Source organism: Anolis carolinensis, chromosome 6, assembly GCF_035594765.1.
Source record: "Anolis carolinensis isolate JA03-04 chromosome 6, rAnoCar3.1.pri, whole genome shotgun sequence".
Classification (NCBI taxonomy): Eukaryota; Metazoa; Chordata; class Lepidosauria; order Squamata; family Dactyloidae; genus Anolis; species Anolis carolinensis.
Window position 1 is genome coordinate 109,119,275 of NC_085846.1, and position 27,148 is coordinate 109,146,422.

General features: G+C 37.3%; 1 protein-coding gene across 10 annotated transcripts in view; it reads right to left on the reverse strand.

The window, feature by feature from the left end:
- rbm33 (RNA binding motif protein 33) overlaps window positions 1-27,148 on the reverse strand; it is an 85,984-nt gene that overhangs the window by 44,075 nt on the left and 14,761 nt on the right. For 8 of the 10 annotated variants that reach the window (XM_008112281.3, XM_008112284.3, XM_008112276.3 and 5 more), the window contains exons 5-12: window positions 26,020-26,332; window positions 24,586-24,705; window positions 21,871-22,045; window positions 15,652-15,860; window positions 14,237-14,495; window positions 12,112-12,170; window positions 1,251-1,398; window positions 114-457 (exon numbers count right to left, since the gene is read on the reverse strand). In XM_008112281.3, the coding sequence (XP_008110488.2) occupies window positions 114-457; window positions 1,251-1,398; window positions 12,112-12,170; window positions 14,237-14,495; window positions 15,652-15,860; window positions 21,871-22,045; window positions 24,586-24,705; window positions 26,020-26,332 (1,627 nt within the window). The remainder of the gene's footprint in view (window positions 1-113; window positions 458-1,250; window positions 1,399-12,111; window positions 12,171-14,236; window positions 14,496-15,651; window positions 15,861-21,870; window positions 22,046-24,585; window positions 24,706-26,019; window positions 26,333-27,148) is intronic. The other 2 variants (XM_008112277.3, XM_008112278.3) reach the window with 2 other exon arrangements.

Consider the following 27,148-nt stretch of genomic DNA (forward strand, 5'->3'; position numbering starts at 1 on the left):
AGAGTTGCTAGAGAGAATAGCTTCCTTGATTTGCAAAGGGCAACTTGCTCCTACTCTGAGTATCTAAGATAAAGTAGCTGCAAGATTTCAGATTGCTGTAACTAAGAGCTCACCTTATAGCACCGTACCTGCATATTGGGCTGTGTGAGAGCTGTCAAGAATGGCTGTCCTGGGACTTGTACAAATGGCTGTCGAGGAGGAAGGAAAGGCCGAGTATTTGCTGCTCCAGGCTGGTTGAAATGAAGGACTCCCACTGGGCCCTGTGGCTGAAGGTTAGGCCTCACCATCCTGTCCCTGGGAAACATGGGCTGTTGCCCCTGCTGGTTGAAACCTGGTCCGGGCTGCGCAAAAGCAAGCGGGTTTTGGCCAGGAACAGGATGTGTGCTGTTGAGGAGAGGAGGTGGTGGAGGAGGTGGACTCCGCTGTTCAAACAAGGGATGGCTAGGAAACCTTGGATCTGGCAAAAACAAGCACAGTCAGGAAATCAAATGGGTTGTAAAGAAAACTTTCCAGCCTTATCCCTATTGCTAGTGTACACAAAAGACTACTTAAAAACTATCTATCAGTTCAGAGTATTTGTCTGCCTAGTTCAATTTTTATCCATTCTGATTGGCAGTGAAATTACAGCTGCCTTAATTGGAGTTCTCTAAGCGCAAACTAAAGAAGAATTTCCTCCTCTGCCATTAGCTATCTGATCTCATCAGTTTGAAATACTAGCACTAGATCGAGAACTAATTTAGAACCTGGAATGTAAATTACATGGTCTATAAACATGGAATGTAAATTACATGTGTTATATAAACACTTCTACTGTTTTCACATATTACCGTAAAGCAGGAATGGGCAATCTTCGCCCCTCCAGGTGTTTTGGACTTCAACTCGCACATTCCTAACAGCCTACCAGCTGTTAAGAATTGTGGGAGTTGAAATCCAAAACACCTGAAAAGCCGTAGTTTGCCCATTCCTGCTTTACGGTAATATGTGAAAACAGTAGAAGTCTTCATACGTACCTCTTCCATAATTTATGTTGTAACAATATGCTAACCAATACAAAAATACTAACATTTTGAGAAAGAGAGCTAAATCTGCTCCCATGCTGTTTTGACTACTCGGAACCAAATCACTCATTGCAGATTTCCAAATGGTGACAGATTTGCCCACTTTTGGACTGGCCTATAAGTAGCGGGTGGGGAAATGGCTGCTTAGTTCTCAACACCAATAAATGCCACCAAAACAAACAAAGATGTTACCTCCCATGAAGAAAGGTTCTCTGTCCTGCGGAGGTGGTGGCAGGGGAGGTGGTGGCCCTCTCCACTGATCCTGAAGGGAGAGTCTTGGGGCTTGGTTGAAGTTAGTAGGAACAGGGCCGGGAGGGTTCGGCGGAAAATCTGGAGGGGCCTGTAAAATGACAAAGGGTGGTGGGAGAAAACGAATGAGACTAATAAGGCAAAATCAGTCTTGAAGCATTTCTTCCACAGACCATTCAGAACATGCATTTTAAAAGAGGGAGAGAAAAAGATCAAAGTATCTTGCTATAATCTGTATAACTGGCCCACCTACTGAGTCATATCTTCCGCCTCAGAATCAAACACTGAACCTAAGAATGGTATCTATGCAGTGAATTCAAAATGTTTTAATAATCACAGCAGCACCACAGGAATGCCATCTCTTTTTGAGCTTACTGAAATCCATGCAATTATTGACCTTCTATCCCATTAATCCAAAAGTCTGAATGTCTACTTTAGAAAATGCTCCTGACATTTATCTCTTTAAACCATGCTATTCTTTGCTATCTATTTAGTATAACCTAAGCAACCAAAATGAAGCTGCTTTAATTTTCTGGATGTCATAAATTGATTTTTCCTCCCATTCTGAAGTAAAGAAATCATACTTCAGGAATAATAGAGGACCAACATTTGACAAAGCTCACAACCCTAAATACTTAAGCATTTGTAACACTTATTATAGAAGGGATATGAGAAATTAACATACATTTGCCACCCTTGGTTTTAAATCAATGCTTCACAGAGTGGCACAATATTCAGCTGTTTCAGAATTAGCAATGAAAAAAACATTTGAAATTTAAGCTCAGTAATTGAATTTTTTAAATTCTGTGACAGAACATGACATATTATGTGTTAGAGACAGAGTCCATTTGCAACAAAAGTATCAACCAGAGAAAATATTAATAGAAAGTGATAGTACTATGTATGTAGGAACAGGAATACTAAGGTTGAATTTATGTCAGTTTATATTCTGGATCCCTGGAGTTTCAACAAAGCAAATATTTTTGAAGCAAATTTTGCAAGTCATAACTTTCTAAGAAGCTTTAACTGTTTACATAAAACAGCTTTGCCTGTTCAAATCTTAATCTTGAGTGGAACACTTTTGAAGCTAAGTTTTCACATTTATGGAAACAAATTTTATCACAATGCCAACAACTTCAATTTTCATTTGGTGCAGGATTCTTTAAGAGCCCAGTCTGATTTGTCCTTCAGTCTCTTTTGTCTATGTAATGTCTACTCTGTAAGCTAGTAACTGCTTTATAAAGATGCATATCAGTTGCAGATAGCACTTCATTTGAAATGATCCTCAGAAAAAACATCTGAGCTGAAAACATTGTGCAATGTGCTGCTGGGGGAAGAGGTATGACCAAATACAAATATCACTACCTACTTGCATAGTTAATAGGTCATTGCCAGTGTGATAAACAGCCCTATAATTTTTAGCTGATTATAGCATGTTCTCTCACAGACACCAAATGGGGAAATGACTAAGCTTAACCTTCCTTACAATGATAGGGCTGCTGTTGATTTCAGCATGTGTTTGAAATTTTTGTAAAACAAATTTAGCAAGCCTAAAATTTTTCATACTACAGGCATCCCTAGATCATTACAAGAAGTTGTCTATAGTATATTATCATGCTGTTCATCAACGTTTCAAAAAATGACAAGTTTTCTTTACTCAACAACACAGCAAATTGAAGGAAAATAAGCATTATGTAGGGGACTCAAAATAAATATGAATGAACACAGTGGTTTCTTTTTTCATAGTTTCATCTGGTCAGTATCAAAGAGGAAGATGTTTTCGTGAGCACCCGTGGTCTAAAATCATCACATTGACAGACTATACATTAATATAACACATTTTAGAAATACAAATATGATCTTTGGTAGTTTTATGCCCCTTCCTGAATCTGATCAATCTGGAGGAGCACAAAAACAGGCTGCACAGGTTTGGGTTCAAAGCTTTCTACAGGTTATTCAGCCACATTATTAACAAAACCTTCACTGAATAGCTGCAGGTTTTGAGTTGATGCAATATGTATAGAGACAAATGGAAAGTTTCGAAGAAAAAGAACACTGTTTTTAATTGATGTTTTTAATTGAGCAAGAACAGAAACGGAAAACCATATATTGAGGATCAGCAGAAAGAGGAGACTGGTCTCCATGGGCTTACTATTGGTCTAAATGTATTCTCTAAAAAGCCCAATCTGTTTTGGCCTGTACATAAACTGATTTCTGAGGGGCTGCACATATTTATTCTTTTTATTACTTATCAGTCAAGTGAATATAGTAGAAAGCTTATCTTTTTAACTACATACACTTCTGCTATTGATGCCTGGTCTCCTTTTTCTGCTAAAAAGGCAATCTCTTCAAGGTGAAAGCAGGGGGAATAATTAAAGATGATGCTTACTCCCCAGCGTTTCTATACATTCTTATATTTTCAGAAATTCAAATGCTCCAGCCCAATTAACCAAGAGCAATTTTTAGGCAAATGTATACTTTTTTTTTTTACTGATCTAGCCAGTCAATCAGATACTGCCTGACAGTTACAAAAGCCACCATCTGCCTATCCAGAGTTGCAAATTATGACTAAAAGCATTGTTCAGCTATTTTTCTTTGGATATTTGCTTCCATTTTACACCAAGCAAATATGGCCGTTATCAATTACTTCAGCCATACCTCAAAGCTAACTTGTCTTCAATTTATTACAGACATCTGAAGAATTCATTCAGCATGACTTCCACACACAGAAGCAATCCAATGTTCTAAAAGAACATGAGATAAGGTTACCTTAATCCTGTCAAAGAATTATACTATTTTGCTTTCCTTTTTATCCCCTCAAATATCCTCCCTAGTTAAGAAATTAACATTCTCTCACATATAATTCTTACATAAATTGTACTTTTACTTTTCAGCATCTCTTGTTAATTACATGATGTTATCTGTTATAATCTATTCATGAACCTCAGATAACTACGACTACCAATAAAAGAGAAAACTTAGCATAAATTGCTTAGCGCAATGTTAATCTTATGAAGCAAAGTATAAAGAGGATCTAACAGCTATTATATGACTTATCAGCTTTCCTAAAGGGTCACTGTATTTTTTTCAACAGACTAATTAAATACTGCAACAATGTCATTGAAACTTCATGAATCTTTCAATAAATTATACCCCATCACTATAACATATTTTCAGTTATTAATCTCACTTAAAATGCAAAGAGGATAGGAGAATGCCACTGACACAAGGTAAGGATACTCTAATTCCTATAAAAATGATATAACTGCAAAGAACTGGTGACTATGTAACCTATGGCATCACTGAAACAGCAGCCATCTCTCACAAAATGTTAATCCTATTACTTCTTCAGCCACTGGACTTTACCTTCTCTTGGGGGAAAAGACCTCTAGTGACTTGAAATATCAAAGGGCAAAAACCACAATTAAGTGGATTCAACAAATGTTTTCAATGCAAGTTTGACTTTATAATCATCTTGTTCTCAAAAAGTTTGTTCTGATAGCAATGAATTAATTTCCTGGCAGTGTCTCTTTTTCCAACCAAGCTTTGCACCAGTAAGATAACACCATAAGAGAAGAAAAAGAAAGCAGAGAGGAATTCAGTATCTGGTTCTTATAGTCAAGGGTGAAATATATAGTTTTAACATAAGGTGCTTGGCCTGTACTCAAATTAAGACCTCCAAGCTACACAATGGAAAATAAAAGATTCTCCATGATACCAGGAGATTACAGGTGATCAGACGCAAAACCTTCTGTTAGTTAAGTCCCAATCTAAAAAGATACACTTTTCAGATTGGGACATAACCAACAGAAGGCTCCCATCTCCGCTAGAATAATCCTTTGCTTGAGGGTGATAGGCTTCTCTTTAATTTCCTCGTTCTCCTCCAAAAGAAAACTGTTAGAAACAGAATAAACCCATATTCAAACCTTTTAAAAACAAAGGTCATCACCATTTGATATTTTCCTACATTTTATGAATCTCTTTTTTCAAGGAACAGTTGATTTCTCCAAATATCATGGAGTTGTTATTGAAACTTAGAGTAGCCATTACTCTATTAGGGATTATATTAGATGCTGTATTTTATGTTGTGATATTGTTACTTTATGGTGCTTCCTTCAGCCTGCTGCTTGTGAGAAAATGAAGGTCAGCAAAAAGGACAAGGCAGATAAGGAGAAGCTGAAATTCTCAGCAAAGGGTGGGAAGAAAATGGTTTTAGATACTTTAGTGAAAATATATGAAACCACTGAATAATCACCCATTTCCCCCTAAAACTATGTGCCTGGGAAAATAGGAAAGCTGCATGTTAGACCTTGTATAAAAAAGATACAAAAATTATATTACTATCCAAGATCCCTAATGGCAAATACAGTAGAGTCTCACTTATCCAACGCTCGCTTATCCAACATTCTGGATTATCCAACACATTTTTGTAGTCAATGTTTTCAATATATCGTGATATTTTGGTGCCAAATTCATAAATACAGTAATTACTACACAGCATTACTGCGTATTGAACTACTTTTTCTGCCAAATTTGTTGTCTAACATGATGTTTTGGTGCTTCATTTGTAAAATCATAACCTAATTTGATGTTTAATAGGCTTTTCCTTAATGCCTCCTTATTATCCAACATATTCGCTTATCCAACATTCTGCCGGCCCGTTTATGTTGGATAAGTGAGACTCTACTGTAATGTGGGCTTCTTATCAGCACATGGAAGGTGTGCTGGATGGCCCATGTGGTCTCTTCCAATTCTTATTATTCTATGATTCTACTGATTCCAATTAAATCGATCCTCCACCATCTCATTTTGAAAAGTAATACTTCCAGCCCAGGAAGCCTATGCAGAAAGCAGCCTGAAAGCAGAAAGAGCAAATATGCTGAATCTAGGGCACAACTTGGAGAGTAGCCTTTAAAAATAATTAACTGCAATTATAGTGGAAGACTGCCAAGCATGATGCTATAGTTCCAATTTTTAAAAGTAACCTTTTAATTTAATATTCCTCCAATACTTTTTTTTAGTATCTCAATATTTAAACTGCTAGTTTAGGGTATGAAACATTACCCCCTTGGCCCAGTTCTTTGTGGTCTCAGAACCCACAACTGAGCACAAACCAACTCCTCTACCATTTAGGGAAGACAAACTCACATATCAATAATAGTTAATAAACAAATACATTCACAGGAAGAAAGGAGAAAATAAATTCTTGACTGAGTTAGAATTGGAGTGTTACTTAGTTGTGCATCAGTTAATGAGAATTAATTACGAGTAACAGGGTATTTGTAATCAGTTGTGTTCAAGTTCTGGTCCAGGGCAATTTCCCTTCCCCGCACCCCACCAGCATTAGTTGTGCACCCCCACAGCTAATGCTGACCTTTGGCAGGTAACCATTAACGTTCTTTTAAATAAACAAGACATTCTCATTACCAGCTCAATTTAGTGGCATGAGTCTGAGAAAGTCATGGAAAACCTGTAGGTGCAGAATGAGTCTGTGCGCTTCTTGTGTAACTTCAAAGTCATTTCTAACTTATGACTAACCTAAGGTGAACCTACCATGGGGTTTTCTTGGCAAAATGCATTCATAGGATGCTGTCTTCTGAGGGTAACTTGCCCAAGGCCATGCAGTGGGTTTCTGTGGCAGTGTAGGAATTCAAATCCAACATCCAAACTTTATGCTGGTTCCCTAGTCTGTGTTCTGGCCTCCTTTAAAAATGTATAGGTTGTTATGTATTTCTCTTTCTATTTTAACCACAGCCATATTTAATCCAGTGTTCCCTTTTATTATCAATTCATATATGCCTATCCTTAAAACCATGACAAGCATGGACCAGCACTCTCCCTTCATGAGAAAAAAATAACAATTCCTGCAAAAAGTTACCATCCAATCACTCTTCCAAATGCCTCAGGGCACTTACTTCTGCCACAAAACTTCTACTCTATGGGTACCCTGAGGACTAAAGAACAAAAACAATGCCACGTTTTATTCAATGCTTCGGTAGATCAGATTCACCAGAACAGAGTGCGTAATTGTGCATTGTGAGGTCTAGGAATTCATGTATTTTTAAAATGGCCATATTTAAGCAGTTCATAATTTCACCTTGATTCTATCATTTGTGAAATGAACACACAACAAGGAACTGGGCGGCTTCATTTTCAAAACCTTTCCCCCCTCTCTCTTGTTTAATAGCTGTTACCATCATGTTTAGCTTCTGCTCCTCCTCCTACAGATGGGAATTCACTGATATGATTAAATTTGATGGTATGATAATGTATGGTAATAGTGATTAATCAGAAGCCTACTAGCAAATGGAGGATGTTTGTTATTATGTCACCTGCATTTTAAATTGCATTTCCCCTCTGCCAGCCTGACAATGTTTGACATTGTATGGGCTGGGGAGGGAACCCTATGCTGCATCCGCTTGCTATCACTTATAGATCTGATAAGAAATGCTCATTGCTCTATCACAATCATAAGTGCTGAAATTGTAGAACCAGGTAGACAAGTCGTGAAAATGGCAAGTCCTCATAAGGAAACACCGACAGAAGCTAAAGAAGCTCAGTTGCACATCTGCAAGGCTATAATAGGAGAGGAATGTAATTTGATTCAGCAGGCTCATTCAGACATGATTTGCATGAAATGCTGTATAAAGCTCTATCCAAGAAATGTCAATCATGGCCACCTGATACCTTGTATCGTGTTAAAAAGAAAACAAAATGCTTCCCAGAATACGCAGATTGAGCCAGCGGCACTGCACAGTAATAGAGTGAAATTTTCATTACTGTTGCTGTTCTAACAACAGTGCCATAAAAAAGCAGAAACACTTGATAGTGGAGCAAAGACAGGCATAGGAATGGCTTTTAAAAATTCCTATTAGATGTCTGACACCTACAAAAGTAGTACAGTAGAGTCTCACTTATCCAACATAAACGGGCCAGCAGAACGTTGGATAAACGAATATGTTGGATAATAAGGAGAGATTAAGAAAAAGCCTATTAAACATTAAAATAGGTTATGATTTTACAAATTAAGCACAAAAACATCATGTTATACAACAAATTTGACAGAAAATGTAGTTCAATACACAGTAATGTTATGTTGTAATTACTATATTTACAAAATTAGCACCAAAATATCACGTTATATTGAAAACATTGACTACAAAAATGCGTTGGATAATCCAGAACGTTGGATAAGCGAGTGTTGGATAAGTGAGACTCTACTGTATTACAAGACTGTAAAAAACTAACACTTATTACCAAGTCAGGAGAGCGGCCAGAAGGCACTTAAAAAACTTAACAACAACAACAACAACAACAACAACAACAACAACAACTTTATTTTTGTACCCCGCCTCAATCTCCCAAAAGGTACTTGGGGAGGCTTACATAAGAAAAGCAGTCCATAAATTTAAAACACAATATAATAACATAATTATAAAACAACATACCCTGTTTCCCCTAAAATAAGACATCCCCAGAAAGTAAGACCTAATAGAGGGTTTTGCTGAATTGCTAAATACAGTAGAGTCTCACTCATCCAAGCCTCGCTTATCCAAGTTTCTGGATAATCCAAGCCATTTTTGTAGTCAATGTTTTCAATATATTGTGATATTTTGGTGCTAAATTCATAAATACAGTAATTACAACATAACATTACTGCGTATTGAACTGCTTTTTCTGTCAAATTTGTTGCAAAACATGATGTTTTGATGCTTAATTTGTAACATCATAACCTAATTTGATGTTTCATAGGCTTTTCCTTAATCCCTCCTTATTATCCAAGATATTCGGTTATCCAAACTTCTGCTGGCTCGTTTAGCTTGGATAAGTGAGACTCTACTGTATAAGGCCTCCTCCGAAAGTAAGACCTAGCAAAGTTTTTGTTTGGAAGCATGCCTGCTGAACAGAACACCAGAGCATCAAGGATCGGTAAACGTACGTACCATAGGGTGTTGTACATGGAAATAATGGCAGTAACAAGAAATTCTTGATAGGATTCAGTTTGTCTGGTTATGCTGGTTTGTGATGACAACTACTGTACAGTATATAATAAATGTTCATTTTTTTGTTCAACAATAAATGTGAATTCTTCTTCATGGAAAAATAAGACATCCCCTGAAAATAAGACCTAGAGCATCTTTGGGAGCAAAAATTAATATAAGATGCTGTCTTATTTTCAGGGAAACACGGTAACATGACAAGAACCAAGACATCAATTGCTATGTACACTTTCATTAGTTGCAAACACTTATTCACACATTAAGCTTTTAGGTGTATTCCAGAATTAACTGCATCTTTCAGCAAAGCACAAACAAGGCAAACAATAGACATTACTTGCCCTGTTTATTTTGCTGTTAAAACTCTGGTACAGATGCTGCTCTGGTTTGCTTCTTTCCCAAGCATGTAAAGATAAATCCAAAAGCAAAGCTAAAACTAACCACAGATTTTGTGTTGGGTTGTTGGAAGAGAAGTAAATCCACAAAGGAAGCCCAATGAATCAAGCAATTTGGACTACCATGGGGCTCATCAACCATAAACCAGTGTTCTAGGTCAAGTGTGTTCAAAATGGCCTCTAGATATTTGGAAAAGAACAAATTATAAGGATGTTAACTATAAGGATGAACTTTGGTTTCCCAGGTTTGGTTTCTAACACAAGAATGTGTTTTGATCAATGGATTTTAAACCTGAGGCTGCACATTTCCTCCTGTGGTTGGAAAAGAATGAAAGCTTTGAAGAAAAGATTATAAATTCAAGGTAGGGTGGCTTGGTTTAACAACAACAACAAAAATCAAACCACGGTAGCTGACTATGATTCAGGGAAGAGACAACCATGTAAGCCTGAACATTCACTATAGTTAAACAACTAAGTTGTTGTCTGTTAATAATATAGCCACCGATGACTGATTGAAAGAAAATGACATTTTTCTACTTTACTCCAATACTGATGATATACATAATCTGCCTCCTTCTTGATAAACATATAGTAAGAATAGCAAATTGCAGGCCTACAGTCTAAGTCTGATCCCTCAAACAGTAATGCACTGTGTATGTGCCCTCAAGTCGCCAGTTGACTTTTAGTGACACACAAATTTCATAGGGCTTTCATAGGCAAGGATTACTCAGAGGTGATTCTGCCAATTCCTTCCTACATCACCTGGGATTTATCCAAGTACTAGCCAGGGTTGACCCTGCTTGGTTTCCAAAATCGGGCAGAATCTGGTAGTGCACTACCAAGTGTAGTTCAAGATGTGGTTTAAAACCCATTCTGCTCTTTTACTTTTAAGGAAGGTTCATTATGTTACTGTGCCACAGGCAGTTAGAAAAACTAAAAAAAAATATCAATACACTATTAAAGTAACATTTGAGAAAATCTTTCAAATATATTCCTTTGTTGGGAGAACTTTGCCTGATAACATCACACCAAGGCTCATAAGCTTTGCATTTATGCCCCTTATGTAGATGAATCGAACTTCTGAAATAATGTCTACAAAATGAGCTAACACCTTAAAAATGAACAGGATACCTCTGGTTCCTACATGCTTCATCATATACAAAATATTCAACCAATCTACAAATTACAGATACAAATTATTCCTTTAATGAGTTTTCACATTTTGCTGATCTGCAGGATATTATACAAACCTAAAAATTGAATATTCTAGAGAAAGAAAGGTGCAGTATGCTACTACAAAGTTCTTAATCCAAAAGCAGATTCATCCCATGAAAAAAACCAGGGTCTTTAAAGTTAAAGCTAAAATTGTTTCATCCTTCACCACATCCCTTACATAAAGTAAAATGAAGACCTTTTTAAAGATGCTGAATTGCCTTCAAGATTCACACTATCAGTAATCCCTCATAGAAAGGACTGACATGATAAATGATTATAGAAACATATTTAAGGAAAACAATTCATGCAAGACTATAGAAACCTAATCTCGTATTTTAAGAAGTACATTTTTAAAAATTGGCTAATTTTTGTGTAAATCTATTAACAAGCAGACATATATTTTATGCATACTGTCTCTCCATATTGTTTATGTACAATTTCTCTTGATTCGAAGAGCATGGAAAGAATGCTTGAAGTGTGATCACATTATTCTGGCAAATGACAGCAATAATACCCTCTATGTGCTTCGATACTCAGAGTGAAGAAATTGCAACTGAAGTAATATAAGGCTGAAAAAACTCATTTTGCAAAATTTACATATTACACGAATGTGAATGGCAAGAGATGCATGTGTATTCAATGGCATTCAGAAAAGTGAATCAATCAAAGGTGGTGAATTAACCCAGAGAAAGAGGCGCCTTGTGTGTTTTAGAAGCCAAAAGATAAGAAAGGGGGAGTGTCAGGCAATATGAGATCAACTTCTGATATTAAATGCTTAAAATCATTACAAAACAAGAATTGATCTTTACATTTACACAAGAAATTTTTCATTTGACTTTCAACATGGAGCATGCAATATACCCTTTATATTAAATAAGCAATCCATCTATTTGTATAGAAAGGACTGTAATGGACAAAGGTGTATCTTAGAGAAACCCAAACCCAGCATTATAATAAAAACCTCCCCATTGGAAAGACTAGTTCAACAATTTCTATAATTAAGCAAAATTAATTCTGCTCTCAAAAATTCATTGACCTTAAGCTTTAACAAACAATTTTCTAACTCGCAGATCATTGTCAATATTTACAAATCCTTAAAATTATATTTCACTGGCACAGCTTTTATTTGCCAAATTAATATTTCTTTGCAAATGTATGCTCATCCATATAAGAGAAGGAGAAACAGCTGCTACTCACTGGAAATCTCTGGGGTCCTACAGCAGGTCTTGGCTGGGCGGGGACTGGCAACAAGGGCACTAAAAACAAGGAACATACTTTTAAAATCAATTTGTTTTAGCTAAGACTTCAGATCACGTTTATATGCAGTCCCATCCATAGGCAGCTGCCTCCCCATTTCCCCCAAGTCACCGCAAGCAGGCCAAACATTTTAACCCCATTCAACAGGGCAATTAGGATGCTGAGGGCATCACCTACAAAATGTCTCAATTTTGTAGACTTAACCTACAGACAAATAACTACCCATTCTATGTATCTTTTCTAAAGGAATGCTGTCGTTTTGGTTCCACACAGTGTCACTATGGAGTAAGCTCAGCCGACTTCAATTGCACTTTCTTTGGAGAAAACATGTTTAGGATTGCACTGGAAGTTAACTGCTTTACTTTTTTTTTATTTTGCAAGCTTTTTTCTTTACATTTTCAAATGAAGTAGATAATACCCAATGACTGATCTCAAAGACAAATTTTTAACAACAATGCATCAGAGACATGCCACATCTTCCCAAACAGCCAGATGCAAAACCAAAGATAACTCAATTACGGAATTTCAACAACAATCCCAAACAGTGTCAATGACTACAATTGCACTTTCCTTGGAGAAAACATGTTTTGGATTGCACTTATTTTTTTATTTTGTAACCTTTTTTCTTTACATTTTCAAGTAACAAGCATTCCAACAATGAATTGTACAAGTTGGGTCAAAAGGGGAAAGGGAAGCATGAGATACTAATAACAGCAAATCTATGGGACTCAATCTGTTCAAAATTTGCCTTTTTAAAGTCATTGTTCAATGGATATCCTGGTTCCTCTGAAACTCATCTTAATTACAAAAAATGCAGAATACAGATATTTCTACACCAAAACTATACTGGCAGTAGCAGCCAGAGCAGCCTAACTGCATCCTCAACCTTGAACAAGATCTTCTCTTTCTCATACAAATGCATAGTAGTCTGCACAAACCAAGACAAATAATAGGATGTGCAGACTGGTAACTTCTCAACTGCAGCTATAAGATGGGACAAACATGTCCCAAGTATAGTAGAGTCTCACTTATCCAACACTCGCTTATCCAACGTTCTGGATTATCCAACGCATTTTTGTAGTCAATGTTTTCAATACATCATGATACAGGGCTGGGCTGTGGCGCAGCTGTTGAGCAGCTGCCTTAAATCACTCTGACCATGAGGTCATGAGTTCGAGGCCAGCCCGTGGCGGGGTGAGCACCCGTCAATTAAAAATAAAATAAAAAAATAGCCCCTGCTCGTTGCTGACCTAGCAACCCGAAAGATAGTTGCATCTATCAAGTAGGAGATAAGGTACCACTTATAAAGTGGGGAGGCAAGATTAACTAATTTACGACCTGGTATGAGGAAGTGCCGTCAGTGTGGATGATGAAGCAGCTGCTCCCCCCTGTGGCCAGAATCGAACATCCCCTCAGAAGAACGTTAACTTGCCTCTGCGTGTGTCTCTCAGTCTCTGTTTGATGTGTTTATGGGCATTGAATGTTTGCCCTATGTGTGTTATAATGTGATCCGCCCTGAGTCCCCTTCGGGGTGAGAAGGGCGGAATATAAATACTGTAAATAAATAAAATATTTTGGTGCTAAATTCATAAATACAGTAATTACAACATAACATTACTGCGTACTGAACTACTTTTTCTGTCAAATTTGTTGTATAACATGATGTTTTGATGCTTAATTTGTAAAGCCATAATCTAATTTGATGTTTAATAGGCTTTTCCTTAATCCCTCCTTATTATCCAACATATTCGCTTATCCAACATTCTGCTGGCCCGTTTATGTTGGATAAGTGAGACTCTACTGTAGTTATGTTCTTGTATAGAGAAATACAGGAAGCCGCCCAATGCAAAATAAGGTCACTGATCCATGTAGCTCAGAGCAGCTCTCCAAGGCTTGGTTGGGTTTCTGCACCTTGTTATCTGGCACTGTCACTGACAGAACACACATGACCATTCTGCATCCCAGCAATGCACTCTAAGTTAAGTTATGGCCTTTCACCACTACATTTGTAGTATTGTCTGTGAAAAGGCAAAAGCCATACCTAGAGGGTCTAATCAATTCTCACCTTGCACAGGGGTGACTACTGTCCCTTTGAAATGTGGATTTATATGAATGTTTTTTGGCTGCTGGGATGTCACTGGAGGAGGAGTCATCAGTATTCTTGGTGTTTCTAGCTGGGGTGGCATATGAATCCCTTGAGGGGGAGGGGGTGGTGTGTGATGCTGAGAAGGAATGGGTAGCAGACCCTGTAACTGCTGTTGCTGTTGCTGCTGGAAGAGGTTCCGAATGGGTTGCTGATGACGAAAAATCCTGTCTGAATGCGTCTGAAATGGAAAAGCAGAAGAATGTAATTTCTTAAAATTTCATTACCTTACAAATGAAAGACTACCCTCATCTAAAGCAGTTCACGAGACTATGAGATCAAACAAAGGGATGGAGGGTGAATGTCATTTAACCCACTGTAACAAAATAAAATTTCCACATCAAGAGCCAGCATGTTGCCAAATACTAGCTTTAAACCCCTTTACTGTAAAAGGCAGAAACCTCAAGTCATGGGGAGAAATCATATGTTGTAACTGCTACTCACTTTGAATTGGCCTTTTCATATTCTAAAACGTGTCTTCCCTAAAATTTAACTACTAGCGATTTAGAGGTGCTGATGGTTTGGTGTCCTGCTTATAACCCTATGGCTTCACCATCCCTCTACCAAAGCCTATTAGGCTATGAAGACTCCTGGTTTTGTTCTACTTGAAGGGCTGCACTCTCAGAAGGTTCCTTCACCCAATTTTGAGAGACCCTTCTATCCCTCCCACAATTACTCAAACTTCATATTCAACAGGGTCTCACTTCCCCCTCCTTCAGCCATTTACCCGGGAGGTGTGGTGGTGCAATAGGTTAAACCCTTGTGCCAGCTGGACTGCTGACCTGAAGGTTGGGTTTCTGACCTGAAGGTTGCTGGTTTGAAACCGTGATATGGGGTGAGCTCCTGTCTGTCAGCTCTAGCTTGAGAGAAGCCTCCCAGCAGGATGGTAACACATCCGGGCCCCCCCTGGGCCACGTCTCTGTAGACGACCAATTTTCTCACACCAGAAGTGACTTGCAGTATGTTCTCAAGTTGCTTCTGACACAATTTTTTTAGCCATTCACCTCATCCAATAGTGTCCCCTGGCCTTCTGGGTAGCTATAAGGGCTACCATGAGGAGGTGGTAAGTCAGAAATTTAATTCCATAAATCCAGTTACATGCACCCAAGTCTGGATCAAACTCCAGCTTGGGGCCACACCAACCCAAAATGGCTTTAACTACCTGTGTGTATGACAAGGCGCTAAAAAACTTGTTTCAATTCAACAATTAACTGTTCAGCAGAGCCTTGAAAAAAAGCTGAAAGCAGGCTGTTTTCCCTCAAATGTTATTTAAATACTAAAATTTCCTGACTCTAAGCAGTGCTATTGCCAAAATCATGACTGTATTTTTAGGATACCATAACAGCTCCCTGAGTTGCTAGCAGCGCAGGCCTGTGATCCTTCATTCTTCCCCTTTCATTGTTGTCTCTCCTTTGTTCTCCCATTCCACGAAACATTAAAGGCCCTCCTCGCCTTCCTCCTCTCCGTGAGCCATAGCGTCCCTGCTTCATTTGTCTTTCCCGCTCCTCAAATTCATGTAATGCTGCCTTGGCTTCAGCTGAAAGCTCTGTCAGATGAAGAAACATGAATGTTTAAGTATCTGCCTAAAGGATTAGAAAGCTAAGTAACTGATATTGCAGCCACAACAGATTTGCATCTAGTTTCCCCTTTAAGAATAGGCTACCAGCAGTAATATGATCTATCAAGGTTTAATTTAGCAATTCCAATGTGTAATTTTATTTTGCAAAAATAAAATAAAAAATAGCAAGAATAAAATGCTGTACTTTCAAACACTGTTCAGTGACCTAACTGTTAAAAACTGATTTTATCTCCATCAGTTTACTTTAAAACACCAACACGTATGGAAAATTGTTTTTGTAGTTATTGTGGTGTGCCTTCAAGTCATTTCTGATTTACAGTGACTCTAAGGTAAACGTATCAAAGGGATTTTTTTAAAGGTTTGTTCAGAGTTTGTCCTTGCTGAATCTATGTTTCCATGGATTCAAAATCTGTAACATGGAACTACTTAATTGGTTCTATGGTAGAAGCCAGGGAAAAGATTAAATTGTTGACCAGCAAAGGATGAAAAAGCACAAAATCAAGACTTAAACTTAAATAAACTTATAAGATTAGGGTATATATTTAACACTATTTTTAACAGAATAAACACCCCCATTATACCATCATGGGACAAAAATTCATCTCAATCGATATTTTATTCTATACAGACAGTAGTGATTTCATCAGTAACAGACTACATAAGCAGAACTAGAATTTTAGTTTCACTTTTTTATCCAGACAAAAAAAATCACAACTATTTTAATGTGAGGCCTGGATAAAACTAGCCCTCAATTTCTGAACTTACAGATCCTCTCTATCCCTGCGTAAAAACAAACTGCACCAAAAATGGGAAATTCCATTATCCAATCACTATTATTTTTTTTAACATGAAAGGTTTTCCCCTTCATATTTTGAAGGAAGGAGACTTGTCATCATGTCTAAAAAAATTAATTGCTTCGTGAAAGTGTTTTCTTTATGCAATAGAACTGGGAAAATCTGGTATTTACTATTGCACTGTCCAAAATTATTTTTATTAGCAAACTGACAACCTTGTTAGGCTGTTTTATTAATGTTGTCTTGCGTTTTTCAGTCTTGTCAAAGGGAGGACAGCTGAGAAACATATCTGGGGAGACAGACTGCAGGGACCCATTGCAAAAAACAAGAGAAAGGATAAAGTCTAGCTGGACACCTTTTGCTGTTAAAAATGGAAATCCACTTTCTCCATGACTCAGATAAGTTCTGTGTGTATGTCCCTTCAAGGTACCTGTTGGTTTATGGTGACCTCACAAATTTTACTGGGTTTTCTTAGGCAAGGAATATGTAGAGGTGGATTTGCTAATTCCTCCCTCTGAAATACAGTCCACAACACCTGGTATAAGTTCGTAGTCTCCCATCCAAATACCAACAAGGGCTGATCCTGCTTAGTTTCCAAGATCAGACAAGATCTGGTGCATTTAGGACAGTGGTTCACAATCTGTGGGCCGTGGCCCAGCAGTGGGCCACGAGAATGTCAATCTGGTCCGCGAACCTCCTTCCTCTTTATTTATTTATATTATTTTATTAATTTTATTACCGCTCCTTTCCACAGAGCTGACTATTGCATTGGATAGACCACATCAGCTCTAGATTATTAAATATGGTTTTCTGTGGGCGAACAGATGTCAACTGCTGGATGGCATATGAGAAACTAGAGCTGATGTAGTCTATCAAATGCAATTTTCTGAATCAGCACCCCAAATAACCAAACCGAAGTTGACAAAAACTGATTCGTAATCCTTTTGGTACTAATGTTGGAGAGTGGTCCTCAGTCAAGTGGGCTCTAGTCGAAGTGGTCCCTGGTCAAAAAAAAAAAAAAAAGGTTGAGAACCACTGATTTAGGGTATTCATGCCCTGAGGTCACTTATGAAACCAGAAATGATGTGACACCATTTCCAGGGCCTAGTAGGTTAAATGCAAGGGAGAAATAGCTTCTGGCATAGTTGGCCTTAAAATAAGCCCTTTTTGCCAGGAAGGTTGGGACAGGGCTAGAAGGAAATCATTGGAAAGCACTTGACCTGCCAGGAGATTTCCCTGGTTTACATGTTTTCACCCAATCTTGACTTCAAAATTCTTTCACACAGAGCTAATGCAGTGAATCAGCAATTATTTTTCTAGAGCCTCCAAGTGTCAAGATTAATTTTGCCACCCTCGGTAATAAAATGGTTTCAAATGACATCTTTAATCAGCAAGTAAGAATGCCTCCCTCCAATAGAGACAAGCTGTCACAAAAGGTCACCAAAAAGTGACAGAATGGAAATTACGTTTGTAATTCCAACTGAAATATTAATTTCTCTTTTTAAGTGTTTTCTCAACTTACATCCAGATTTTAAAGTAAAGAATTGTAGCTATATAACCAAGTTCCATATTAATACCCATAATTCATATTAAGTACAATCAGTCCTGAAAGAAAGTAATATTTATAATGCCACTTCTACTGCATTTTTTGCTTCTATTAGATTAATTCGTAATAGCCATCAATTATTGCAGAGCTCTTAAGGGTCGCAGTTGACAATGGCTCATCATACAGCAACTTCAGTATAAGCTACAACGCTTAGAAGACTTGTTTTAAATACTTCATTTAAATTTCTCTGCAGTCTGCTAACAACTAATGTTTATTGTCACATCAATTTTACACTCAAATTGTTGATCCTTTGGGTATCTATGTAATTAAAAACCTTTATATATTGAGCTATGCAAAAACAACATGCCATAATTTTCACTTCTCACTCCAGTTTCAAGAACCTCCTGCAACACTCATATTACACAATAAAGACTGACGAGAGAGATAGACAAAAAAGAAAAAGAAATACTAGAAGGTAGGCAACAAAAATGTAAACTTAAAAGTTCAGCATTCAGAGAATAAGTGATGCAAAAGAAAAATTCACCTGCCCCTGAAAGCCATCAGTGAACAATGAACAGTCCTCTCATAAAAGATCGTGCCTAATCTCAAAGGCCACTACCAAAAATATGTTTCTGTTCCTGGCACATGTTAACCATGACGTTACTAGGTCAGGATCCAGAATAATGCTTAATTGTAGAAGATGTACCAACACGAAATGGCATTCCCTAACAAATTAAGACTGCTTAGGCACTTAGGCATTCCTAAACATCTAGGATACGGCATGAAAAGAGTGGTGTATCTTATGCCAGTAAGAATTAGGCTATAACATTCTGTCACAAGCAAAAATCTGGGCCATCACAAAGGGCAGCTCTATATGTTTTTATCTATGCTTTCTAACGATGTTGTACCCTGCTTCAAGGAAAGGTGTGTAAGAAATTAAATCTATCATCACCATCATGATGTAGAGCACTCTATGTATAATAAACGTATCAGGAAGTCACCAAGAAATTAATGACTGGGTTAGGTCTGTAACTTCCATTGAGCCGTATACTTAGCAAACCACCCAGAAAGACAAACCAGGCCAGAGAAATTACTGAAGAACCCAAAAATATCTCAGACATTGCCCTTAATTTGAGATTCTTTCAGGATAGGCATTTCCATAGTCAGATTGCCCACCAGCTTCCTCAGAAATCTGTTTAAAAAGGTATTCACCACCTTCCAACAAGTACATGATAAAAACTGGAATTATGTTTACATCTGTTCTGGTGAACATATGGGTAATTTCTGTGGAAGAAACCAGCAATGCCCTCCCAATACTGCTTTGCTGCTTCTGTGTAAGGTACTGGGAGGAGGCTACACCTTCTTTTGTAAATAAAGAATGTGATTCTATTTCCAAAAAAAAAGGTATGTTCTGCCTACATGCCTTGTTTTCAGAAGAAATGGGATAGAATTATAGCAGCTACACCACAACAACATCGCAGTGCTGCAGTAAATCTGGTGACCATGTCAAAAGACTTGGGGGGGGGGGGGGGCTCTCTTTCCGGATGCTTGGCATTCACAAGTCCGCAAATCACTCCAGGCCTGGAATTACATGCATTACTTTTAAATGAGACTTCAGGCACCAAGGTGCCTCTTGAAGATATGCCCTCATCTGTAATATGAGTGAGGAAATGCATCCCCGAGGTTGTTGCACCCCAGGATATTACAGCTCACACCAGCAATTTCTGTTTGTGAACTACGTCATGTTTTCACATTAATCTTGAAGATCAGAACATTTCAAAAGGTGACTTGTTTGCATGTACTTGCTCAAGATGACACACTGGGACTATAAATAATTCATTAATAACCCTACCGATTCCACCTTACTATGATGACAACATGAAACTGAAATTCCTTTCAGGTACCATCTTTAATAAGCCTATCCTTTTCAGAAAAGGAGAGCTGGACAACCTACTCCCCTGCTGAGCAAACAGACATGTCAACCTGAAAGCGAACACGTTTGTTCCTAAATTAGGAATGACAACAGCCATCTAGATACAAGGAAAATATATTCTGTTACTTATATGAAATACCCAAGATTTAAAACTCAGACATGACTTCTCCCATGTGGATTTTTCCCCTTTTCATACCTTATCCATCTCGAATAAAGTAAAAGACCTTAGCTGTTATGAAAGAATTACAATGAATCAATCACCAGTTGCTACTAAGCAAATCACAATGTTTCCTTGACAGAACTTTGTTTTAAAAAAATAGTTCTACCTGCCTTATAACTGTTACCAGATACTATAACTATTTAAACAAAACAACCCATTTTTAACAAAAAAGATACAATAGAATTTAATATTAATCTAAAGGCAACATAAGACTAACAACAGATTTGAGCAATTATATAATATAAAGTGCATTTTCAACACGAAAATACTCTATAAAGCATTAAAGAGACAGACAGATTATTTAAAACAAATTCAAAATCAATGCTATTAATGTCAATATTTTACCAACTCACAACCTTCTCCTAAGCATGAAGACTTTTAAAAAAAAGTAGTATGAAAAGTCAGAGAGAAATAAATTACTCAGTGATTGATTTGAGACAGCTAATAAGCATTTTCAACAAACATCCACATTTGAATTTCATGATTACATGCAGATACAGACAGCCTTTTTGGAAGTAATACATTTCTACTGATTAGTGTCAGATGAACAAGACTACCTGAGCATATGGCCCACATGCTCCCCAACCCTCTCCTGGCATAACCACGAAACAGGACATTTTTGGTTCTTTTTTTTTTTTAATTCAAAACGGAACACGTGAATTCTGGTGGATTGAAAATATGTCAAACAAACAAGAATCAACCACATTGTCCCTGGCTTGCTTGACACGTATCTTACATCAACTGCTAATACAGTAGAGTCTCACTTATCCAACATTCTGGATTATCCAACGCATTTTTGTAGTCAATGTTTTCAATACATCAGTTAATTGTTATGATGTATCAAAAAGAAATAAATTTTAAATAAAAAAAGGCAAAGGCAAAAAAAATGTTTTCAATACATCGTGATATTTTGGTGCTAAATTCGTAAATACAGTAATTACTAAGTAGCATTACTGCATATTGAACTACTTTTTCTGTCAAATTTGTTGTATAACATGATGTTTTGGTGCTTAATTTGTAAAATCATAACCTAATTTGATGTTTAATAGGCTTCTCCTTAATCTCTCCTTATTATCCAACATATTTGCTTATCCAATGTTCTGCCGGCCCGTTTATGTTGGATAAGTGAGACTCTACTGTATGACTAAAGGAAGGAGCTCTGCTTAATTTAAAACCCAAACCACCATAATCCCACCTATTATGATGTTTATGTTTGTGTGTGTACAAATCCGAGAGTCACAGAAGGTTATCTTTCAGTAAACTGATCAAAATGGCCTACAGCAACACACAAATGGAGAGAACAGGGGACATTGTGTTAGGTTACCTGCTCTGAGAAGCGTGTTAAAGCGTGTTAAAGAGCAAATCATCTTGCACAGTACTGCCTGAACCTGTGTTCTCAATTCTGTTCTCAACACAAACATGCTTATTTAGTTTTTTAAAATCACACGTTGTTGTGACTTCACCACTCCAAAAAAAAATCTTACCTAAAGTTTCTGGAATGTTTCTTCGTTCTCTTGTTACATCTGAAAGCCTAATGATTGTTCCTTCTTTCCTTTCAGTTTTAAAACGGAGTCGACCGGACTCTTCATCATCATCTTCTTCCTCATCAGATTCTTCTTTGGTTTCTTCTTGAAGCTCCAAATTTTCAATAACCACCTGCTAATATGGAAAGATATGAAGAAAGTATTGGTCTAACACATTTTTATAAGCTTTTTTCCTTAAAAAGTTACTTTACAGTCTGTTTTGCAGGTACAATAATTGCTACCGGGTACAATACTTGTTACCATGTACAATCTTTGTACTTGATAACAATCACGGAAACTGAACAATGGGGAGGTTTTTTATTATTTGTTTAAGAGCTGCTGGTTGCATTAAATATACTAGATGCAGCTCTTCAAGTAGCCTGGACCCAAACTGTTAAGAGCTTTAAAGGTAATGACCAGGACTTTGTCTCTAGCCCGGAAGCAGACCAGCAGCCAGTGGAGCTGTAGCAACGTGGGAGTTGTCCGCTCCCTGTACGGAGCTCCGGTTAGTAATTTGGCTGCCGATCACTGCACCAGTTGAAGCTTCCAAACTATCATTGTGGACACATTGGGAATTGTAAGTATTCCAAAATCCAACTCTTCTGGTTCTAAGCATTTTATATAATGAATATTCAGCCTGTACATGAAACATATATAAAATATAAATCATTATGTTACCTCAATACTGAGAGAGCCAAGTGGGACCCTGAATAAATCACTAATTTTGGTGATAAGCTCTTTTTAAGGTCATACAGAATGAAAGCCAAACAGCCTGTCAAACAATCTAACCAAAGCTGCGGCTTCCTAGTTCAAAAGAAACTGAGAACTTTAAATCCTAAAAATGAAGAACCTTAAATCCAAAAGGATAATATAATCCCCTGCTTCAAATGATGACAGTGAAAGCTAAGAGTGGCAGCTAGTCTCTTGTAGAAAAGGAAAGAAAAATAAATGCTTCTGACTGAAATGAACTTATATCTGAGGCAATAATTGGTCTCCCCATGGACAGTTGCATTAAGTCATACTGAATTTCTTGTCTCCTTCAGTTGGCAAGACATCTGTTTACAGAAAGGCCATGAAGTGTCAAACGACTGATTTTTTGCAGTATACAGTGTTCCCTCACTACTTTGCGGTTTACCTTTTGCGGATTTGCTGTTTCGCGGTTTTATAATAAACTCTAAAAGAATACTATAAATCATAAAAAATTACAATTTACAGCCTGAGGAAGGAAGGAAGGAGAAACTGAAGGGAGAGAAAAGAAGCCCAGGTGGCAACAGGAAGAAAAGGAGGCGATTTATCAACACACGATTGGTTGATAAAGACTTAAAATAGCGTATAACTACTAAAATAATGTATAAATACATAGCGTCCCTACTTCGCGGATTTTCACTTATTGCGGGTGGTCCTGGAACCTAACCCCCGCGATAAGTGAGGGAACACTGACCTTTTAGACATTTGGTGTTCCGTCATCTCACCATTTCTTCTAACCTTAAGCAAGAGAAAACTGGGCAAGCAAACAGAATCTCAGGACAATTTCTTTAAAAGGCTGGCATGAATTGCAAATGCATCTAGATAGAGATGCACTTAAATATTTGTGTCAGTTTCCCCGGTAGAGGAAAGAGGAGGAAACCAAAGATTCGAAACAACCAAATGTATTGATACCTTATCTGTACAGTCACCAAGTGCTGCCCATTTCTTAAAAAGATGATGATGAGTTACCATCCCTCTCCATCACCCCCCCCCCCCCCGACACACACACACACACACACACACACTTAAATGTTTTTGGAATAGATGTGAATTTTTGGTCATTCTGAGAAAATAAAAAGGAGAAACCATGCAAACAAATCAGGTTTCCATGTCATGATGGGGGCAGATGTACATTTCTTCGTATCTCTTAACTCCTTATTATGAACTCATATCATCCCAGCTAACTGCCAATTATTCTTCATATACCGTATACATTATCACTCTTGTTCTTCTTCTTATTATTATATTTATACCACACTTTATCTCTCCCAAAGGAGACTTAACATAAAAACATTAGCACACAATTTAAAGTATACCAATATGCAAGCATTAAAAAAGAATTAAATATAACCAATATTTTTAAAAATCACAGTTAAAAACCATTAAAACATATTCAAAGTTTAAAAGTTACAAAAAGTTACATACACAGGGAATCCAAATATGGACATGAAAGGCATATTTGTCTGGGGAGGGAGAAAAGCAATTGGCTAGCCAATAATTGTAGGAGGCATTGTAGAAGAAAATGTGATCATGACATCTGAAGGAAAGGCAAAACTGCGGGAGGAACAGAAGGTAAGCAGCAAAGCTAGTAGAAAGCAGCAGGCAAATGAAACAGAAGTGGCAACAACACTATCAATGTCCCGAGGCCTTCTTTGATAATGGTAACTTTTATTTAGAGGACCCAAGTCCAAAGATTTCAACCAACCTGATAAAAATATTAAGCATCTCTCTGACAAAATAGTGTGTTTTAGAAGGCAAGGTCAACATAGCATCATAGAATTGTTTATTTTTGTTCCCACTTCAAAGATATAAATATTGACATGAGGGCTGCCAAGGACAAATACAAGCCAGCAGATAATGCCTGGAATACTTAAATCCCATGCAAGTAAGCAATATTTTGCCTTTAAGATTTCAGTTATTTTAAAGTACCTCTTCTGATTCATTGGGAGGCGTCTGAGCATCAGCAACCTCTTCCAGCTCCTCTTCAGCAGCGTATTCCTGTTGTTCAATGACTTGCTGTTCACTATAAGACTGCATATACTCTTCATCCTAAAAATTATTTCCAGAAAGAGCATCTTGAATAGCTTTAGGTTTGATGGTAGTAGTATTCAACCAGAATGCTATGTTCTCAAACTCACAATCATGAGGCGGTCAGAGCATTTAACAAGCTCTTCTATTCAGAGCGCACACACAGTCCAGTAACTCCCTATGCCTACCTTAATCTTAACAGATTTATAGCAGAACAAGTTTTACGCAGAATTCCCACTTAACCATGGTTTAATTTAAAGCTGGTTAGCAAACAGTGGTTATGAGGAAATGTGGAAAATATTGACCATAATACCAACTCAAAAATTAGCTGTGGTTAAGGCTGGCCAAAGAAGGCAAGTGGCAATTTACACATCGCTGGAGGTATTGCAGAAAGCATTTACTGTTAAGTGTCTATGAATATCAGTACCAACCTTAAATAGTACATGTTAAGATCAATCAATGATGTAGCTAGTACTGCTCTTGCAAAAACAACTAATTAGCGGCCTGGTTAATTAAGAGGGGGTATACCATCACAATAAACTAATAATTATGTAATGAAGTGTGAATTTTTAAAAATAACACATTATTTGCATATATGAATAATTTCAAGCACCTATTATCTTGTTGATCAGGGGTTATATGGTGTTTTTGGTGAACCATGTGAAGGTTCTGCCTACCATGCACTTTGAAGGATAGTACTAGAAATAAAGCAAGAGCGGCTTTTCTAGTTTTCCTTTGTAAAATATTTTGACAAGTGCTAAAGTGATTTATTTTCACTTTGAATCAGCCTCTTCAGCAAGTCACTTTAAGTGAAAGAAATTATGCATATGACATTTTCTGCAGTAACCTCCAATCTCTTTATTCAGGTTCAGACAGTTCTCAGTTACAAAAAAGAGAGGTTGAAATGAGTGAGCAGGACATCAATCACTTTGGAATATTAGCACCTTAAAGATGTCTTTAGCAGGTCAATAATCTTTTCACCTTCGAAGGACTTTATCAGATCTTGTCTAAACCCTGGATAAAAGCTTTTGCATTAAGTACTTCTAACAATTGGCACTGTGTCTCCACCACACAAAGCTGTTTTCTTCCTTAAGGATACAATCCTCAAGGTCATGATTCTCAACAGCCTTCCAGAATGACAAAGGAGCATTACCTACAGCCAAACAAGCTGTCAACACAAACTTTGTCACAGCCTAGATAAAGAAACTGGCAGACATTGATAATAGGTCTAATTTCCCCCCCATCCCTAGGGAGGTAAACAGATTTCAAATCATTCTAAAAACCTAGGCACGTAAAGCAATGTTATCTCAGAAAATACAATAGAGGAAAACTCACAGGAAATTCATCTAGAGGTTCATTGATTTCGAGATCTAACACTTCATCATTATAAATCTCTTCCTCTCCCTGATCTTCCCCATATTCTATTTGGTCTTCTGTCAGCTCGGTCTCTTGGCCTTCATGTTGTCCTTCTTCTGTGTACTCCTCAGAATATTCTTCAATCACTTCTGACTTGTCATAGCCCAGTTCATCCTCCCCTTGTTCATATTCTGAATCTTGCTCAATTGAAGGATCATTGGCTCTCTCAGACAGTTCAAAGGATGTAACCATTCCAGAAGTAGCATTAAGACTAATGGCAACATCTTGCGCACTATAGTAGAATCAAAATGAAAGAAAAGTGTCTTATTTTATTTTGAAATGAATCAGATTAACCACAGTCTGAAGACAGAGTGCAGGTGAACGGCTTCTGTACAGCATGTACACAGATCACATAACCAAAAAATATAGCTCTCAGATCAACTTGACTCAATGCCACAAACTCATAATATGCATACTTATACCAGGGCTTATCACCAGCTGCAGGCTATTTGACCAGAGGAATCAAATAGACCAGATGGTCTAACAGGTTAGGCTGGCAAGAAGTACAGGGTAACCAAGCAAGCTGCTTTCTATTTTAATTCCCAGACTAATAAATATACTGAAATTAAGAACTGTATCTGTTTTCCAGTTGTGCAACACTATCTGTTCATCATTTTTTTTACATTAACATTGTTATGTATTCATTATTTTGGACTTTCATTTCTTATAGTGAAATAATGCTTCATAAAGATATGTTTTAGCTTATCTCAAACTCAAATTCATATCTAGCCTTTATAACCACACACTCCAATTTTAAACAGTTTTTCAAAGTGTCCTGTCTTGAATCTGAGGTAAGACCTTTCAGGTAAGACAACAAACTGCTATAAGAGTCAATTAATTCAGCTATTAAAGAACGAACTCAGAGCTAGAGTGTCAATCTTATCTAATTTGCCCTACTTTCCAACTACAGTATGTTACCATCTTTCTTTATTATCTTGGTTCTTGTCTTATGCCACATTAAAAGCATGCAGAAGAACTTTATATAGAACAGAGTATGGAACTAGATTTTGAAACAATACATAGAAGACAGCAAGTATGGTGCAATGAT